The sequence below is a fragment of the Sinocyclocheilus anshuiensis genome, unplaced genomic scaffold (genome assembly GCF_001515605.1).
Source record: "Sinocyclocheilus anshuiensis isolate Anshui unplaced genomic scaffold, SAMN03320099.WGS_v1.1 scaffold283, whole genome shotgun sequence".
NCBI lineage: Eukaryota > Metazoa > Chordata > Actinopteri > Cypriniformes > Cyprinidae > Sinocyclocheilus > Sinocyclocheilus anshuiensis.
The window spans coordinates 5,906,332-5,919,043 of NW_015549605.1; the positions used below are offsets into that span (position 1 = coordinate 5,906,332).

Here is a 12,712-nt window from a genome sequence, read left to right on the forward strand (position 1 = left end):
GAGATTTAATGATTAATGATTAGATGAGAAAGTCACAGGTTTTCAATGTGGTCTCAGACAAACACATTATTTGTGAAATGCTTTTTTACATTCATTTTTTTTATTCATTAAAATAGTTGCTTATAATGCAATTAAAATCTCGTTCCAGTGTTTAATAACTCAACCTGATTACTGTTCATTAGGGATTTAGGATAAAAAAAATCAGATACCAACAACCAAAAAAAAAAAAAATCCATCCCAAACACATTTCATAAATAAGAAATACATGCCAGTGATATAGTAACCTGATGTAAAGAGACATAAAACTGCCATTATGAAAATCTGATTCCAGGGAAAACAAACAATCGTAGCATCATTATACAAAAATATTGCATATTTGAGCACAGAATCAAGTATTCCAGAGAAACTTCATAAATATTAGCCTCTAGCTGTGCTCACTGGGGTTGTTCAAGTAGTGTTTGTCTTTGTCTTACAGTTATTAAGCAGAAGTGATAGAGCAGCATCAGATTCAAACCCCTCAGACCCTCAAAACCACGTAAACAGCGCTGTGATCCAGAAAAATGACACAGATAACTGTGATGTGTGTGTGTTTGTGTTAAGATAGAGCGCAGCCATTACTGCTCTCGTTTGGCACGTCCGTTTCACAGGCAATCTGAAGGAAACGATCCCAGTCTGGTGCTGATAGAGGCAGTTCTGTCTGAAAGTGATTCCAGAACCTGCCAATAAAACAACAACAGATATTATGGACCACATGAATCTGCAAAGTGCATCTGATTTCTATAGTTAAAAACATACTTTATGAATCTGCCATGAACTGAGAAACCAAAATTCCCTTGATCTTTTAACATATAAGAAGTCATTGTACTATAAAAACATCCTGTAAGTTTCAGAACTCAAAACTTTGTCGTTAGTAAAAACCGCTTATATTGAAGGCAGTCTGCCAAAACGACAGCTTGTGGAATGTTCTACTCTATGATGTAATAGTGTGGATAAGCACCGCCTCCGCAGAAGATCAACACCTACTTCTACATCGCTGCCTGTTTAGCCCCGCCCACCGATTCTACATTGCTGCCTGTTTAGCCCTTCCCACTGATTTGCGCACGTAAAGAACGAGAGGGGAATGCAGGTCTAAGCAGAAACCAACCAATAAAGATGCTCCGAAGACAAGAAGACGCTGTGCAGTGCCAAGCTGAGGAAAAAGTCTGCTTTATTGTCAATTCTTCCACATGTACAGCACATACATACAGAGAATTGAAATTGCGTTACTCTCAGACCCTTGGTGCATACAGTTAACACTAACAGTAGAACATATAAATACAGATTAAATATGTATAAAATACAACTATACAAATATACAAATAAGGACATTTAAAAAAAAAAAAAAGATAAAGTAGCACAAGGCACATGGCAGATAGAGTCCAAACCAGTGAAATAAACAAACAGTGCAGATATAATGATTGTAGTGCAAAAGAGCTTATCAGTCTGATTAAAGTGACAAAAAGCTCAGAGAGCAGTCTTTATTTAAACTGTCAGAAGAGGCAGTTGAATGAGGTCAGTCCAATGCTGAATGAGGTAGTGAGCAGTCCAATGCTACACAAAGTGACTGGTGTGGGTCACAGTGTGGTCGGTGGGTCAGAGTTCAGTGGTGCATGGGGTAAAAGAGGGGAGGGGGGGGGCAAGTTCGGGAGGGAGTTTAGCTTCCTGACTGCCTGGTGGATGAAGCTGTCCTTCAGTCTGCTGGTCCTGGCCCAGAGACTCCGCAGTCTCCTCCCTGATGGCAGCAGACTGAAGAAGCTGTGTGTCAGGTGGGTGGGATCACCTGCAATGCAGAGGGCTTTGCGGGTGAGACGGGTGTTGTAAATGTCCTGGAGGGAGGAGAGAGACACCAACCATCTTCTCAGCTGCTCTCACTATGCGTTGGAGGGTCTTGCGGCAGGACGCGTTGCAGGCGCCATACCACACAGTGAAGCAGCTAGTCAGGATGCTCTCAATGGTGCCTCTGTAGAAGGTGCACATGATGCGGGGCCGGGGCTCTGGCTCTTCTAAGTTTACGGAGGAAGTAGACTCTGCTGTGCTTTCTTGGCCAGAGCTGCAGTGTTGTTAGTCCAGGAGATGTTCTCTGTGATGTGCACACCCAGGAACTTGGTGCTGCTCACTCTCTCCACAGTCGCACTGTTGATGGTCAGAGGAGCACGCTGAGTGCGCATTCTCCTGAAGTCAACAACAATCTCCTTCGTCTTCTCCACATTCAGAGAGAGATTGTTGTCACTGCACCACCCGGCCAGGCGGCTCACCATGATGCGGGGCCGGGGCTCTGGCTCTTCTAAGTTTACGGAGGAAGTAGACTCTGCTGTGCTTTCTTGGCCAGAGCTGCAGTGTTGTTAGTCCAGGAGATGTTCTCTGTGATGTGCACACCCAGGAACTTGGTGCTGCTCACTCTCTCCACAGTCGCACTGTTGATGGTCAGAGGAGCACGCTGAGTGCGCATTCTCCTGAAGTCAACAACAATCTCCTTCGTTTTCTCCACATTCAGAGAGAGATTGTTGTCACTGCACCACCCGGCCAGGCGGCTCACCTCGCTCCTGTAGTTTGTCTCATCTCTGTTGCTAATGAGACCCACCACAGTTGTGTTGTTCGCAAATTTAATGAAGATGTTGGAGTTGTGAGACGGTGTGCAGTCGTGGGTCAGCAAAGTGAAGAGGAGGGGGCTCAGCACACATCCTTGTGGGGCCCCTGTGTTCAGTGTGATGGTGCTGGATGTGCTACTGCCAACCCATACTGCCTGAGGTCTCCCAGTCAGGAAGTTCAACAGCCAGTTGCACAGCGAAGTGTTGAGCCCCAGCTGGACCAGTTTGTGAATGAGCTGTTGAGGGATGATTGTGTTGAATGCTGAGCTGAAGTCTATGAACAGCATTCTGACATATGAGTCTTCTTTGTCCAGATGTGTGAGGGCTGATGGAGGGCAGTGGTGATGGCGCCATCGATAGAGCGGTTGGGCCGATATGCAAACTGGAAGGGGTCCAGGGAGGGGGGAGGACAGACTTGATGTGGTGCATGAATAGCCATTCAAAGCACTTCATGAGAATAGGAGTAAGTGCAACTGGACGGTAGTCATTGAAGCAGGATGGAGACAACTTCCTCGGGACTGGAGTGATGGTGGTAGATTTGAAGCATGTGGGGACAACAGCCTGACATTGCGAGATGTTGAAAATGCCTGTGAAGACATCAGTCAGTTCCTCTGCACAGTCTCTCAATACACGCCCAGGAATGTTGTCAGGACCCGGGGCTTTGCGTGTGTTGATCCTGCTGAGGGAGCTCCTCACGCTGTCTGGGGACAGCGTCATCACCTGGTCGCCAGGAGGAGGTGAAGTCTTCTGTGTTGTGATGCTGTTTTGTGCCGCGGGATTCTGATCCTAACGTTAGGAAAGCGTGAATGAACTTTATTTTTAATGAAGATCCAGACCTCATCAGTAAGAACTCGGTCTTTGTTCACTTTATTTTACCACGGATTGTTTACAAACAAGGCACAATTCAACACGCGATTTTCAGAAAGACAGAAACTAAAAGATGATGCTGTAATGTCGCAACACAAGTGTGTAACTGTTTTCATTACGTGATCATTATTGCTTTGTCTTTTCTTACAGATCGGTTGATATGTATTGAGTTATGCGTTTTTGACCTAAATCACAGCAGCGACCATCTGTGAGGAGTGTCACTGTTGAACTTACACAACTATTAGCCAATCATAGCAGTGGGCGTTTATTTCCGAGTATACAATCCGCCATGCCTATTCAAACAGAGCGTTCTGATGAGGGGTTAACACAGGACAGAAAATAGCCTATTACTTCTAAATTATGATGTTTCTTTTATGTAAAAATCTTGATATAATAAGTGGACCTCAGTGAACAGTACAAAATAATAAAAAGGCAGTTCATGGCTCCTCCATCAAGTCTCCTCCGAGAATGATGTGATTAACAGAAAAAGATGAAATACTGGCAATGAATTCAGAGAAAAAAGTTGGTTCAAATTTGGAGCATACACACTTCCGATAAGGACCCTTTCTCCAAAAAGCTGGCCAAGAATTAGAATGTAACATCCTCCTGTATCTTTTATAATTTCCTCAAACCTAAAGTTGAACTTCTTATAAATTAAGATTGCTACAACTCTACTGTGAGAATTGAAAGAGGATTAGAAAACCTGACCCACTCATCCTCGTCTGCCCTTCAGGTGTTCTGTTTTCAGTCAGATGGGTTTCCTGTAAATTAGCAATGTGAGCTTGTTCCCTTTTACTGTAAGAGATTATTATTTTTTGTCTCTTAATTACATGGTTGATCCCTTGAGGCAATCTTAATTTCACTCTTAACCACCATGAATAATGTGGATTGAAGAGAGGCATCTGAAATTAGATCAAAAAGAACCACAGGTTCTCTGGGTTGCTAACAACGAAAGGCTTCAACGTAAAAAGAAAAACAAAGAACAAACTGTCAACCAACCTGAAAAACTGACAACAGGGCCAATTACTAAGAGGCGTAACAGCCACGGCTGAAAAGATGACGGGTGAAAAACTGTTAAACATCTTTACAAGAACAACCCACTCCTGCATCCACCACTTCAAGAGGAAAAATATAAATATATACAGTGGTGGCCAAAATGATTCGAACTCTAGTATTTTCACCAGCTAAAAATTGGTTTTAAGTTATTTCTATCTTTTGCTATAGTGTGTCAGTAGGAAATATCAGTTTCCATTTCCAAACATCTCATCATCATCCAGTCTGTCTGGAATCACATGAAGAAACATAACAAACTGAAACACAGGTCTTAAATCCAGAAGAACTGTGGCAACATCTCTAAGATGCTTCAAGAAACCTATCAGTGTTGTTATTGTTTTAAAACTATTAAAAACAAGGCTACAATAAAATATAAATGCTTGATGAAAATGTAAAAAAAAAAAAATACAAACTGAAACAAAACAAGGTTAAATTGAAGTACTAAAATGACTAAAGTTCTAAAACTGAGGGGAAAAAAATGAAGCTAAATATAAGTATTTTAAAACATTTGCAATAGTGGCAATTCTGTCTGAAAACGATTCCAGAATCTGCCAATAAAAAAAATATATGATATGAAATGGTGAGAAATAATATTATAGACCGACTTTATTTACCTATGGATTACTGTAGATGTCCATAGGTAAAAACATTTTGAATATTTTTTATGTTAAAAGCTTCATTTGCGAAGAATACTTCAGGATACCATGTAAACAACATGCTAAATGATTACATTCCTGGATTTTGGGCTTTGAATTGACTATATTTTCACTTGATACATGACTAATGCACTCTTATGTATTTTTCTGTTTCATCTTGTGATGATGTTGTTCGTGTGTATTTACTTGTGGTGGTAAACATCAGGATCTCGACTCATTCTGTTATTGAAGCCGATGTACAGGTCGTCCCACAGCCGGCCGTTCAGAACCACGTGTCTCATCACATTAACTCGGTTCTTGATCTGAAACGCACACATTTGATTTATCAGTTTGTATTAAACTTCAGCGTGCATCTCATGCTGCTCAGTCTGTACCTCCTCATACGCGTGATCTCTCTCCGGACGCGCGGCTGGGAAAGAAAGATCCAGAAAGTCCACCAGATAGTCATAACCTCCTTTCAGAGGCTTGAAATCATCATCCGTCTCAGTGACCTGATGGGAAAACAGTTTATTGCATCAGTTTATGGGTTTGTTTGTGCATGAGGCTGCTTTATGTGTGAAATCCACCAGCAGTTCGGTTATGAAATATATGATTTACCCGAATGACCAGATTGTAGTCTTTAAATCCTGCCCAGTTATAATAGTACTGGATCCAGCTTTTGTATTTAAAGATTTCAGCTGAAACGGAAGCATTCAGTTCATCCAAATACAAGTCAAAGTCCCAACTGTCCTTATAGATCTTTGTGCCGTTGGGCGGCTCAGTGATGACTCTCCTATGGTTATGATATTAAAACCAGAAAAGAAAATCATGCTGATGGAAAACAGGCAGAAATAATAACAGACTCCAACATAATTCTCACATGCAACATGCTAATGAACATTTTAATATGAAATGGAAATTAAACAGATGCATGCATAAATAAAAATGCAAAAGAGACTGCATTAAATATGTTTGTAGATAAATAGTTAAATATAAATGAAAAAATTGCATAAATATTCAGGATTATTATAGTTAAAACGAGAACTAAAAATAATAACATAAAAAAATATATTAAATGAAAACAGTTTTAAAAATGAATAATTCTTTCAGTTTGGTTAACTGAAATAAAATAAATATGAAAAAAGTTCAACTTTTATGTCACAACTTATTTCACAATTAAACATGATACATTTTTTCAGGATTCTTTGATGAACAGAAAATTATTATTAATAATACAATTTAAAAATCTTAATAGTAACTATTAATCAAAATAATGATACTTATATTTGCGTTTTAATAAATAATAATAAATATTGTTAATAAACACAAATATACGAAGTTTAACTTATTTTATTTCAGCTGCCAAGGCAACATTTCTCATTTGCATTAAATGTGACTAGAAAAACTAAAGCAAATAAAAATGAATAAAAACAACATACACATTTTAAAATAACTAATACAAATGACAAAAACAAAATACACAATTAATAAAACTTAAGTCAAATTAAAATACAAAAAAAAAGTTACAGTATAGTATCTCAGTAATACTAAAATAACACTGATGTCATGTTAGTGTTTTTGCATAATGTTTGCTTTTCATGAAAATATTAATGCTTTATTTATTTATTTATTGAGACCCTTTTAGTCTAATGCACTCAAGCTACATCAACGTGCTCAAATGCTGCATACTAATGGTAATGTAAAGCCGTGTGAACGTACCTGTTGGATGGGTCATTTAGTGCCAGGGCCAAATCCAGGACTGATCCGGGTACAGGAGTCCAGGTTAAGATGTTCGGACAGCTCTTCCTTATCGATTCATTCAGATCTGCTGCGCTGTTCTTGCTGTTCGTCTCCTTTATGTACCTGTTAGTCATGTTCAAGTGTTCTTATCATACATTTCATACATCAATGTTACACTACAGTCGAAACATTGGAGTAATTGAGTTTTTTTTTTCTTCAAAAATGTACTCACAAATAAGGTAAAATTGTGAAATGTTCAGTGCAGTGTAGCCCAGTGAGGGCTCCAGTCCCCGAGTTTAACCCAGTGAGGGCTCCAGTCCCCGAGTGTAGCCCAGTGAGGGCTCCAGTCCCCGAGTTTAACCCAGAGAAGGCTCCAGTTCCCATGTCAAGGGCCACTGTTCCCGAGTTAGGCCTACAGAGGGCCTCTAAAGATGATATTCTCCCCCAAGGATTTTTTTTGGGGGGGGGGTATGGTATGGGTATGGGTCCGTCCGTAGTGGCCGGGCCGAGTGGCGAGGCCAAGGCAACGAAGGCTGTCCAGCCATGGCCTTCTGAGTTCCCTGCTCCGCCGTGGCCTCCTGAACTGTCTGATCCGCCATGGCCCCTGAGCTCCCTGTGCCGCCATGGCACCCTGGACTACCTGATCTGCCCTGGAGGTATTCCCCGTGTCCCAGTCCTGCACCAGCCTCCAGGGCGCCCACCCCCCCTCAGACTCTGTTCTTTGTTTTGTGTGTGTTTTGCTCCCCATGTGCCTTCCTTGCCCTTATTTTGTCCTTCTGGTTCCTGTCCCCATTTAGTTCTATTAGTTCCAGGTGTTCCTTGTTATTAGTTATCCTCCTCACCTGTCTGCCCCTCGTTATCTGCCCTATTTGAGTTCTAGCCCGTTCTGTTCTCCCTTGTCCAGAATTGTATATGTCTACCCTTGCTACATGTGTTTTTCTTGTTCCCTGGAAGTTCATTAAAGCCTATATGTTTGAATTCCACTCCTCGTCTCCGAGCTCCTCACAGTAGCGAACGTGACAAATGCAACATAAGGTTTTTTTTTGTTGGCTTTTTCTCACGCTGCAAACTAAGAGACAACACGCTAAAGGCAGAATGCTGCCAAACCTCTTTCTGTTTCCTGCTTTGTTGTTATATTGTTTTGTTGTTTACATGTTAAGATGTTTGCCCTTCCTCAAACAGAGGCTGAACAGCAAAATGTCACGCAACACACTCTAAATGAGCAGCAAAATACCTTTATACTCCACGATCAAGCAGGTGTCCATCTCAGGATGAACTCCGTCCATCAGAATCATAAATCGCAGGTGTTCATTGACCTTTCGAATAATAGGAAAGCCAAAATCAAGAAAAATAACACATGAAAAAAAGAAAAGAAAAACAAAAACATACATTCTGCCACACGCCGAACGGCACCACGTTTATGTTTGTTAAATTCACTCTACTTTTCTCCAGATACCTGCAACAAAAACAAAATGCCTCTAGTTCAAACCCTTAGATGTGAAGAATGTACACTGAAAAACACATTGGTTTTGAAACTATTTTCACTTGAAAATTGCTAGTAAATTTCACAAATTATTACAAAGAAACAGGAAGTGACACATTGAATTAAATGTAAACTTTTGAAGTAGAAAAACTGAAATATGTAAAATGTATTTTTCCCGCCCTTTATTTTTCCCGTTTTGTTTTCAAATCTGTAACTGCCAAAGTCACTTCTTTATAGTTACAGTGAGGTGACATCGGCAGTTACAGATTTTTCCCGCCATTTAGTTTTTTTTCAAATCTGTAACTGCCAAAGCCACCTCCTTATATTTAATTATAAGGTGGCATTGGCAGTTACAGATTTGAAAAACAAAAAGGCGGGAAAAATCTATGTTTAAAAACTCCAATGTGTTTTTTTTTTCGTATTCGTCATCCTTTCCTATCAAAATGCTTGCTATTGATGCAAAAACGCAGAAAATCAAACCTGGTCCGATTTTTTTATTTTTTATGATGGACGAAAGTTTTGGAGGCAGTGTGTAAATGTGATTGACACAACATGAGGTCGTATTTATTTTTTAAAGTGCGTACATTTAGGTCGAGAAAGACCTTTACACTTTATTTTAAGTTGTCCTTGTTACAGTGTAATTATACATTTGAGAACTGAGTAATATTAATTAACTTCATGTAGCCTATATGGTTAGGGTTAGGATTAGGGTTTATTATTGTTATTATAATAGTAAGTACATGTAACATGTGTAACAAGAACACCTTAAAATAAAGTGTTACCAATTTGTCTTTGAGAAGTTGATTGTGCATACTACCTGTTTTTACATTACCAGAATAATAATAGTTAGAAGTGCGATAGCCATAACATCCGCTCAATTTAATATCGCTATTTCAGTTTTACTTTTGATTAAGTGTGCATCTTCCTTCATTTATTTTAATGTTGCAAACTCTCCTCTAGACTTCAGTCTCACCAAAACACCGGCCGTGAAGTGTCTCCAACATAAATGGGAATATCTGGACGTTGCTTGGAAAGACGTTGCAAAGTTGGGTAGCTAACAGAAAAAAAAGTGCATTTAAAATGTACAGTTTAGTGGCATAATACAATACAATACAATTCAACACAACACAATACAATACAGTATGGTGGATCAGACTCTAACCTCAGGTGATCTGAATGCATGTGGCTGATGTAAATGAGATCGGCCTGACTGAGTCTGTCCATGGCATCAGACGGAGGTTCGTGAAGGAGCCACCAGCCCCTCGCAAACGCTGGTCCTATGAGCCACGGGTCGAACATCATCCGCTTGTTCCCCCCTTTCAACTCCATACATGCGTGTGTGATGTACGTCAGCTGAAATGTACAGGATTCTTTGACGAATAGGATGTTCAAAACAGCATTTATTTGACAAAGAAATATTTTCTAACATTATAAATGTCACGTCGTTGATGAATATAAGTCTTGTGCATCATTGTGCATCAGTGACCAGTGTTGGGAAGGTTACTTTGGAAATGTAATAGGTTACAGATTACAAGTTACCCTATCTAAAATGTAATAAGTAGTTTAACTATTTCAATTACTTTATTAAAGTAATGTAACTGATTACATTTGATAACTTTTATGATTACTTTTCTAAATAAAATTTCAAGTGTTAATCATTTTCAAACATGTAAGCCAGGCAGGGTTAACATTACAGTAGTATTCAACACTGATTACTGTCACTTTCAAAATCCTTCAGCACTTGAATTAAGATTATAATAATTGCATTGGCAGTTACAGATTTGAAAAACAAAAAGGCGGGAAAAATCTATGTTTAAAAACTCCAATGTGTTTTTTTTTTCGTATTCGTCATCCTTTCCTATCAAAATGCTTGCTATTGATGCAAAAACGCAGAAAATCAAACCTGGTCCGATTTTTTTATTTTTTATGATGGACGAAAGTTTTGGAGGCAGTGTGTAAATGTGATTGACACAACATGAGGTCGTATTTATTTTTTAACGTCGAAAAATTTAGGTCGAGAAAGACCTTTACACTTTATTTTAAGTTGTCCTTGTTACAGTGTAATTATACATTTGAGAACTGAGTAATATTAATTAACTTCATGTAGCCTATATGGTTAGGGTTAGGATTAGGGTTTATTATTGTTATTATAATAGTAAGTACATGTAACATGTGTAACAAGAACACCTTAAAATAAAGTGTTACCAATTTGTCTTTGAGAAGTTGATTGTGCATACTACCTGTTTTTACATTACCAGAATAATAATAGTTAGAAGTGCGATAGCCATAACATCCGCTCAATTTAATATCGCTATTTCAGTTTTACTTTTGATTAAGTGTGCATCTTCCTTCATTTATTTTAATGTTGCAAACTCTCCTCTAGACTTCAGTCTCACCAAAACACCGGCCGTGAAGTGTCTCCAACATAAATGGGAATATCTGGACGCTTCTTGGAAAGACGTTGCAAAGTTGGGTAGCTAACAGAAAAAAAAGTGCATTTAAAATGTACAGTTTAGTGGCATAATACAATACAATACAATTCAACACAACACAATACAATACAGTATGGTGGATCAGACACTAACCTCAGGTGATCTGAATGCATGTGGCTGATGTAAATGAGATCGGCCTGACTGAGTCTGTCCATGGCATCAGACGGAGGTTCGTGAAGGAGCCACCAGCCCCTCGCAAACGCTGGTCCTATGAGCCACGGGTCGAACATCATCCGCTTGTTCCCCCCTTTCAACTCCATACATGCGTGTGTGATGTACGTCAGCTGAAATGTACAGGATTCTTTGACGAATAGGATGTTCAAAACAGCATTTATTTGACAAAGAAATATTTTCTAACATTATAAATGTCACGTCGTTGATGAATATAAGTCTTGTGCATCATTGTGCATCAGTGACCAGTGTTGGGAAGGTTACTTTGGAAATGTAATAGGTTACAGATTACAAGTTACCCTATCTAAAATGTAATAAGTAGTTTAACTATTTCAATTACTTTATTAAAGTAATGTAACTGATTACATTTGATAACTTTTATGATTACTTTTCTAAATAAAATTTCAAGTGTTAATCATTTTCAAACATGTAAGCCAGGCAGGGTTAACATTACAGTAGTATTCAACACTGATTACTGTCACTTTCAAAATCCTTCAGCACTTGAATTAAGATTATAATAATTTAATTTTAAAGCACAGCCACCACAAAATCGACTTACTTTGAGATCATTCTGAGGTTAAATACAGATTTAAAACCAAAACAAGAAATAGTTAAGTAGCTATGATAATCTTTTTGAAATCAAATCTTTGTGTAGCTATGACAGGAAACACTGGCATCTATCAATGCCTTGGAAAAAACAGTTAATCTTAAAAAATAAAGCATATTCACAAGCCCAAATAGGAATAAAACAGTTAAATGAGCATGTGTCCTATTCTGTGTACTAAACTCCTGAAACATTGGTGTCTCATATTTTAAAGCAGTCACTGCAAGTTATGAAAGAAATCAGTTAAATCTGTATGTGTTACGGGGCGAACGAGATGTAAGGATCCAAGTGCAAGGCTTTATTTACAAAGGCGTGGTCAATAAACAGGCAAGGGTCAGATAACACAGGTATATCACAGGCAGGACAAAGAATATTCCTAGGGCTAGCGTGGGTCTTCGATCGGCGAACAGTATCCAGAGGGCTTGACAAGAGGGGTAATCCAATAACATAAGCAATAGTCCAGGCGAGGTGCAAACACAGTCCGAAAAAGCAAGACAAAGGGAATCAGGAACCAGGAAAACAGGCAAGACTATGACTAGACTGAAAACTAGAGCAGGCTCTGTAAAGTAGCTATCAGCTATCACAGTGATAAACGCTAAACAATACTCGGCGACTTGAGCAGGATCTGAGTGGGTGTTATATAGTGAATGTGTGATTGGTTACAGCTGTGTGCAATCAGTGCAATGGATGATGGGATATGTAGTCCGAGATGACATGCAACAGTTTGTGTAGTGTGAGAGTCAATATAACGGAAGGGTGACCTCTGGTGGCGATCGAACGGAAGTCCATGGACAGGATTCGTGACATAACCCCCCCCCCAAAACAGTAAAATCCAGGAGGGTGGTGGAGCGAAGGTGGAACAGGGAGAGGGATGGAGGGCCAGGTCCACGTGGAAGTGGAGAGCCTGGGGACTGAGGCAGAGTTGGCAGAGCAGAGCACCAAGGCAGAACCGGCGAAGCAGGAAGCCAGAGTGGGGCCGGCAGAGCAGGTGGAGCTGAGGACCACCACAGTTGAGCAGACGGGTCCGAAGATCCCCACGG

The 12,712-nt window shown here is 39.6% G+C and overlaps 1 protein-coding gene across 1 annotated transcript in view; it reads right to left on the reverse strand.

The window, feature by feature from the left end:
• Positions 1–377: 377 nt before the first annotated feature.
• Positions 378–12,712, reverse strand: part of LOC107658750 (cytidine monophosphate-N-acetylneuraminic acid hydroxylase-like) — a 22,149-nt gene continuing 9,814 nt past the window's right edge. The window contains exons 5-13 of the mRNA XM_016447399.1: positions 10,991–11,181; positions 10,802–10,882; positions 8,312–8,378; positions 8,147–8,238; positions 6,902–7,045; positions 5,801–5,975; positions 5,578–5,694; positions 5,390–5,505; positions 378–716 (exon numbers count right to left, since the gene is read on the reverse strand). Coding sequence (XP_016302885.1) covers positions 596–716; positions 5,390–5,505; positions 5,578–5,694; positions 5,801–5,975; positions 6,902–7,045; positions 8,147–8,238; positions 8,312–8,378; positions 10,802–10,882; positions 10,991–11,181 — 1,104 coding nt within the window. The 3' untranslated portion in view covers positions 378–595. The remainder of the gene's footprint in view (positions 717–5,389; positions 5,506–5,577; positions 5,695–5,800; positions 5,976–6,901; positions 7,046–8,146; positions 8,239–8,311; positions 8,379–10,801; positions 10,883–10,990; positions 11,182–12,712) is intronic.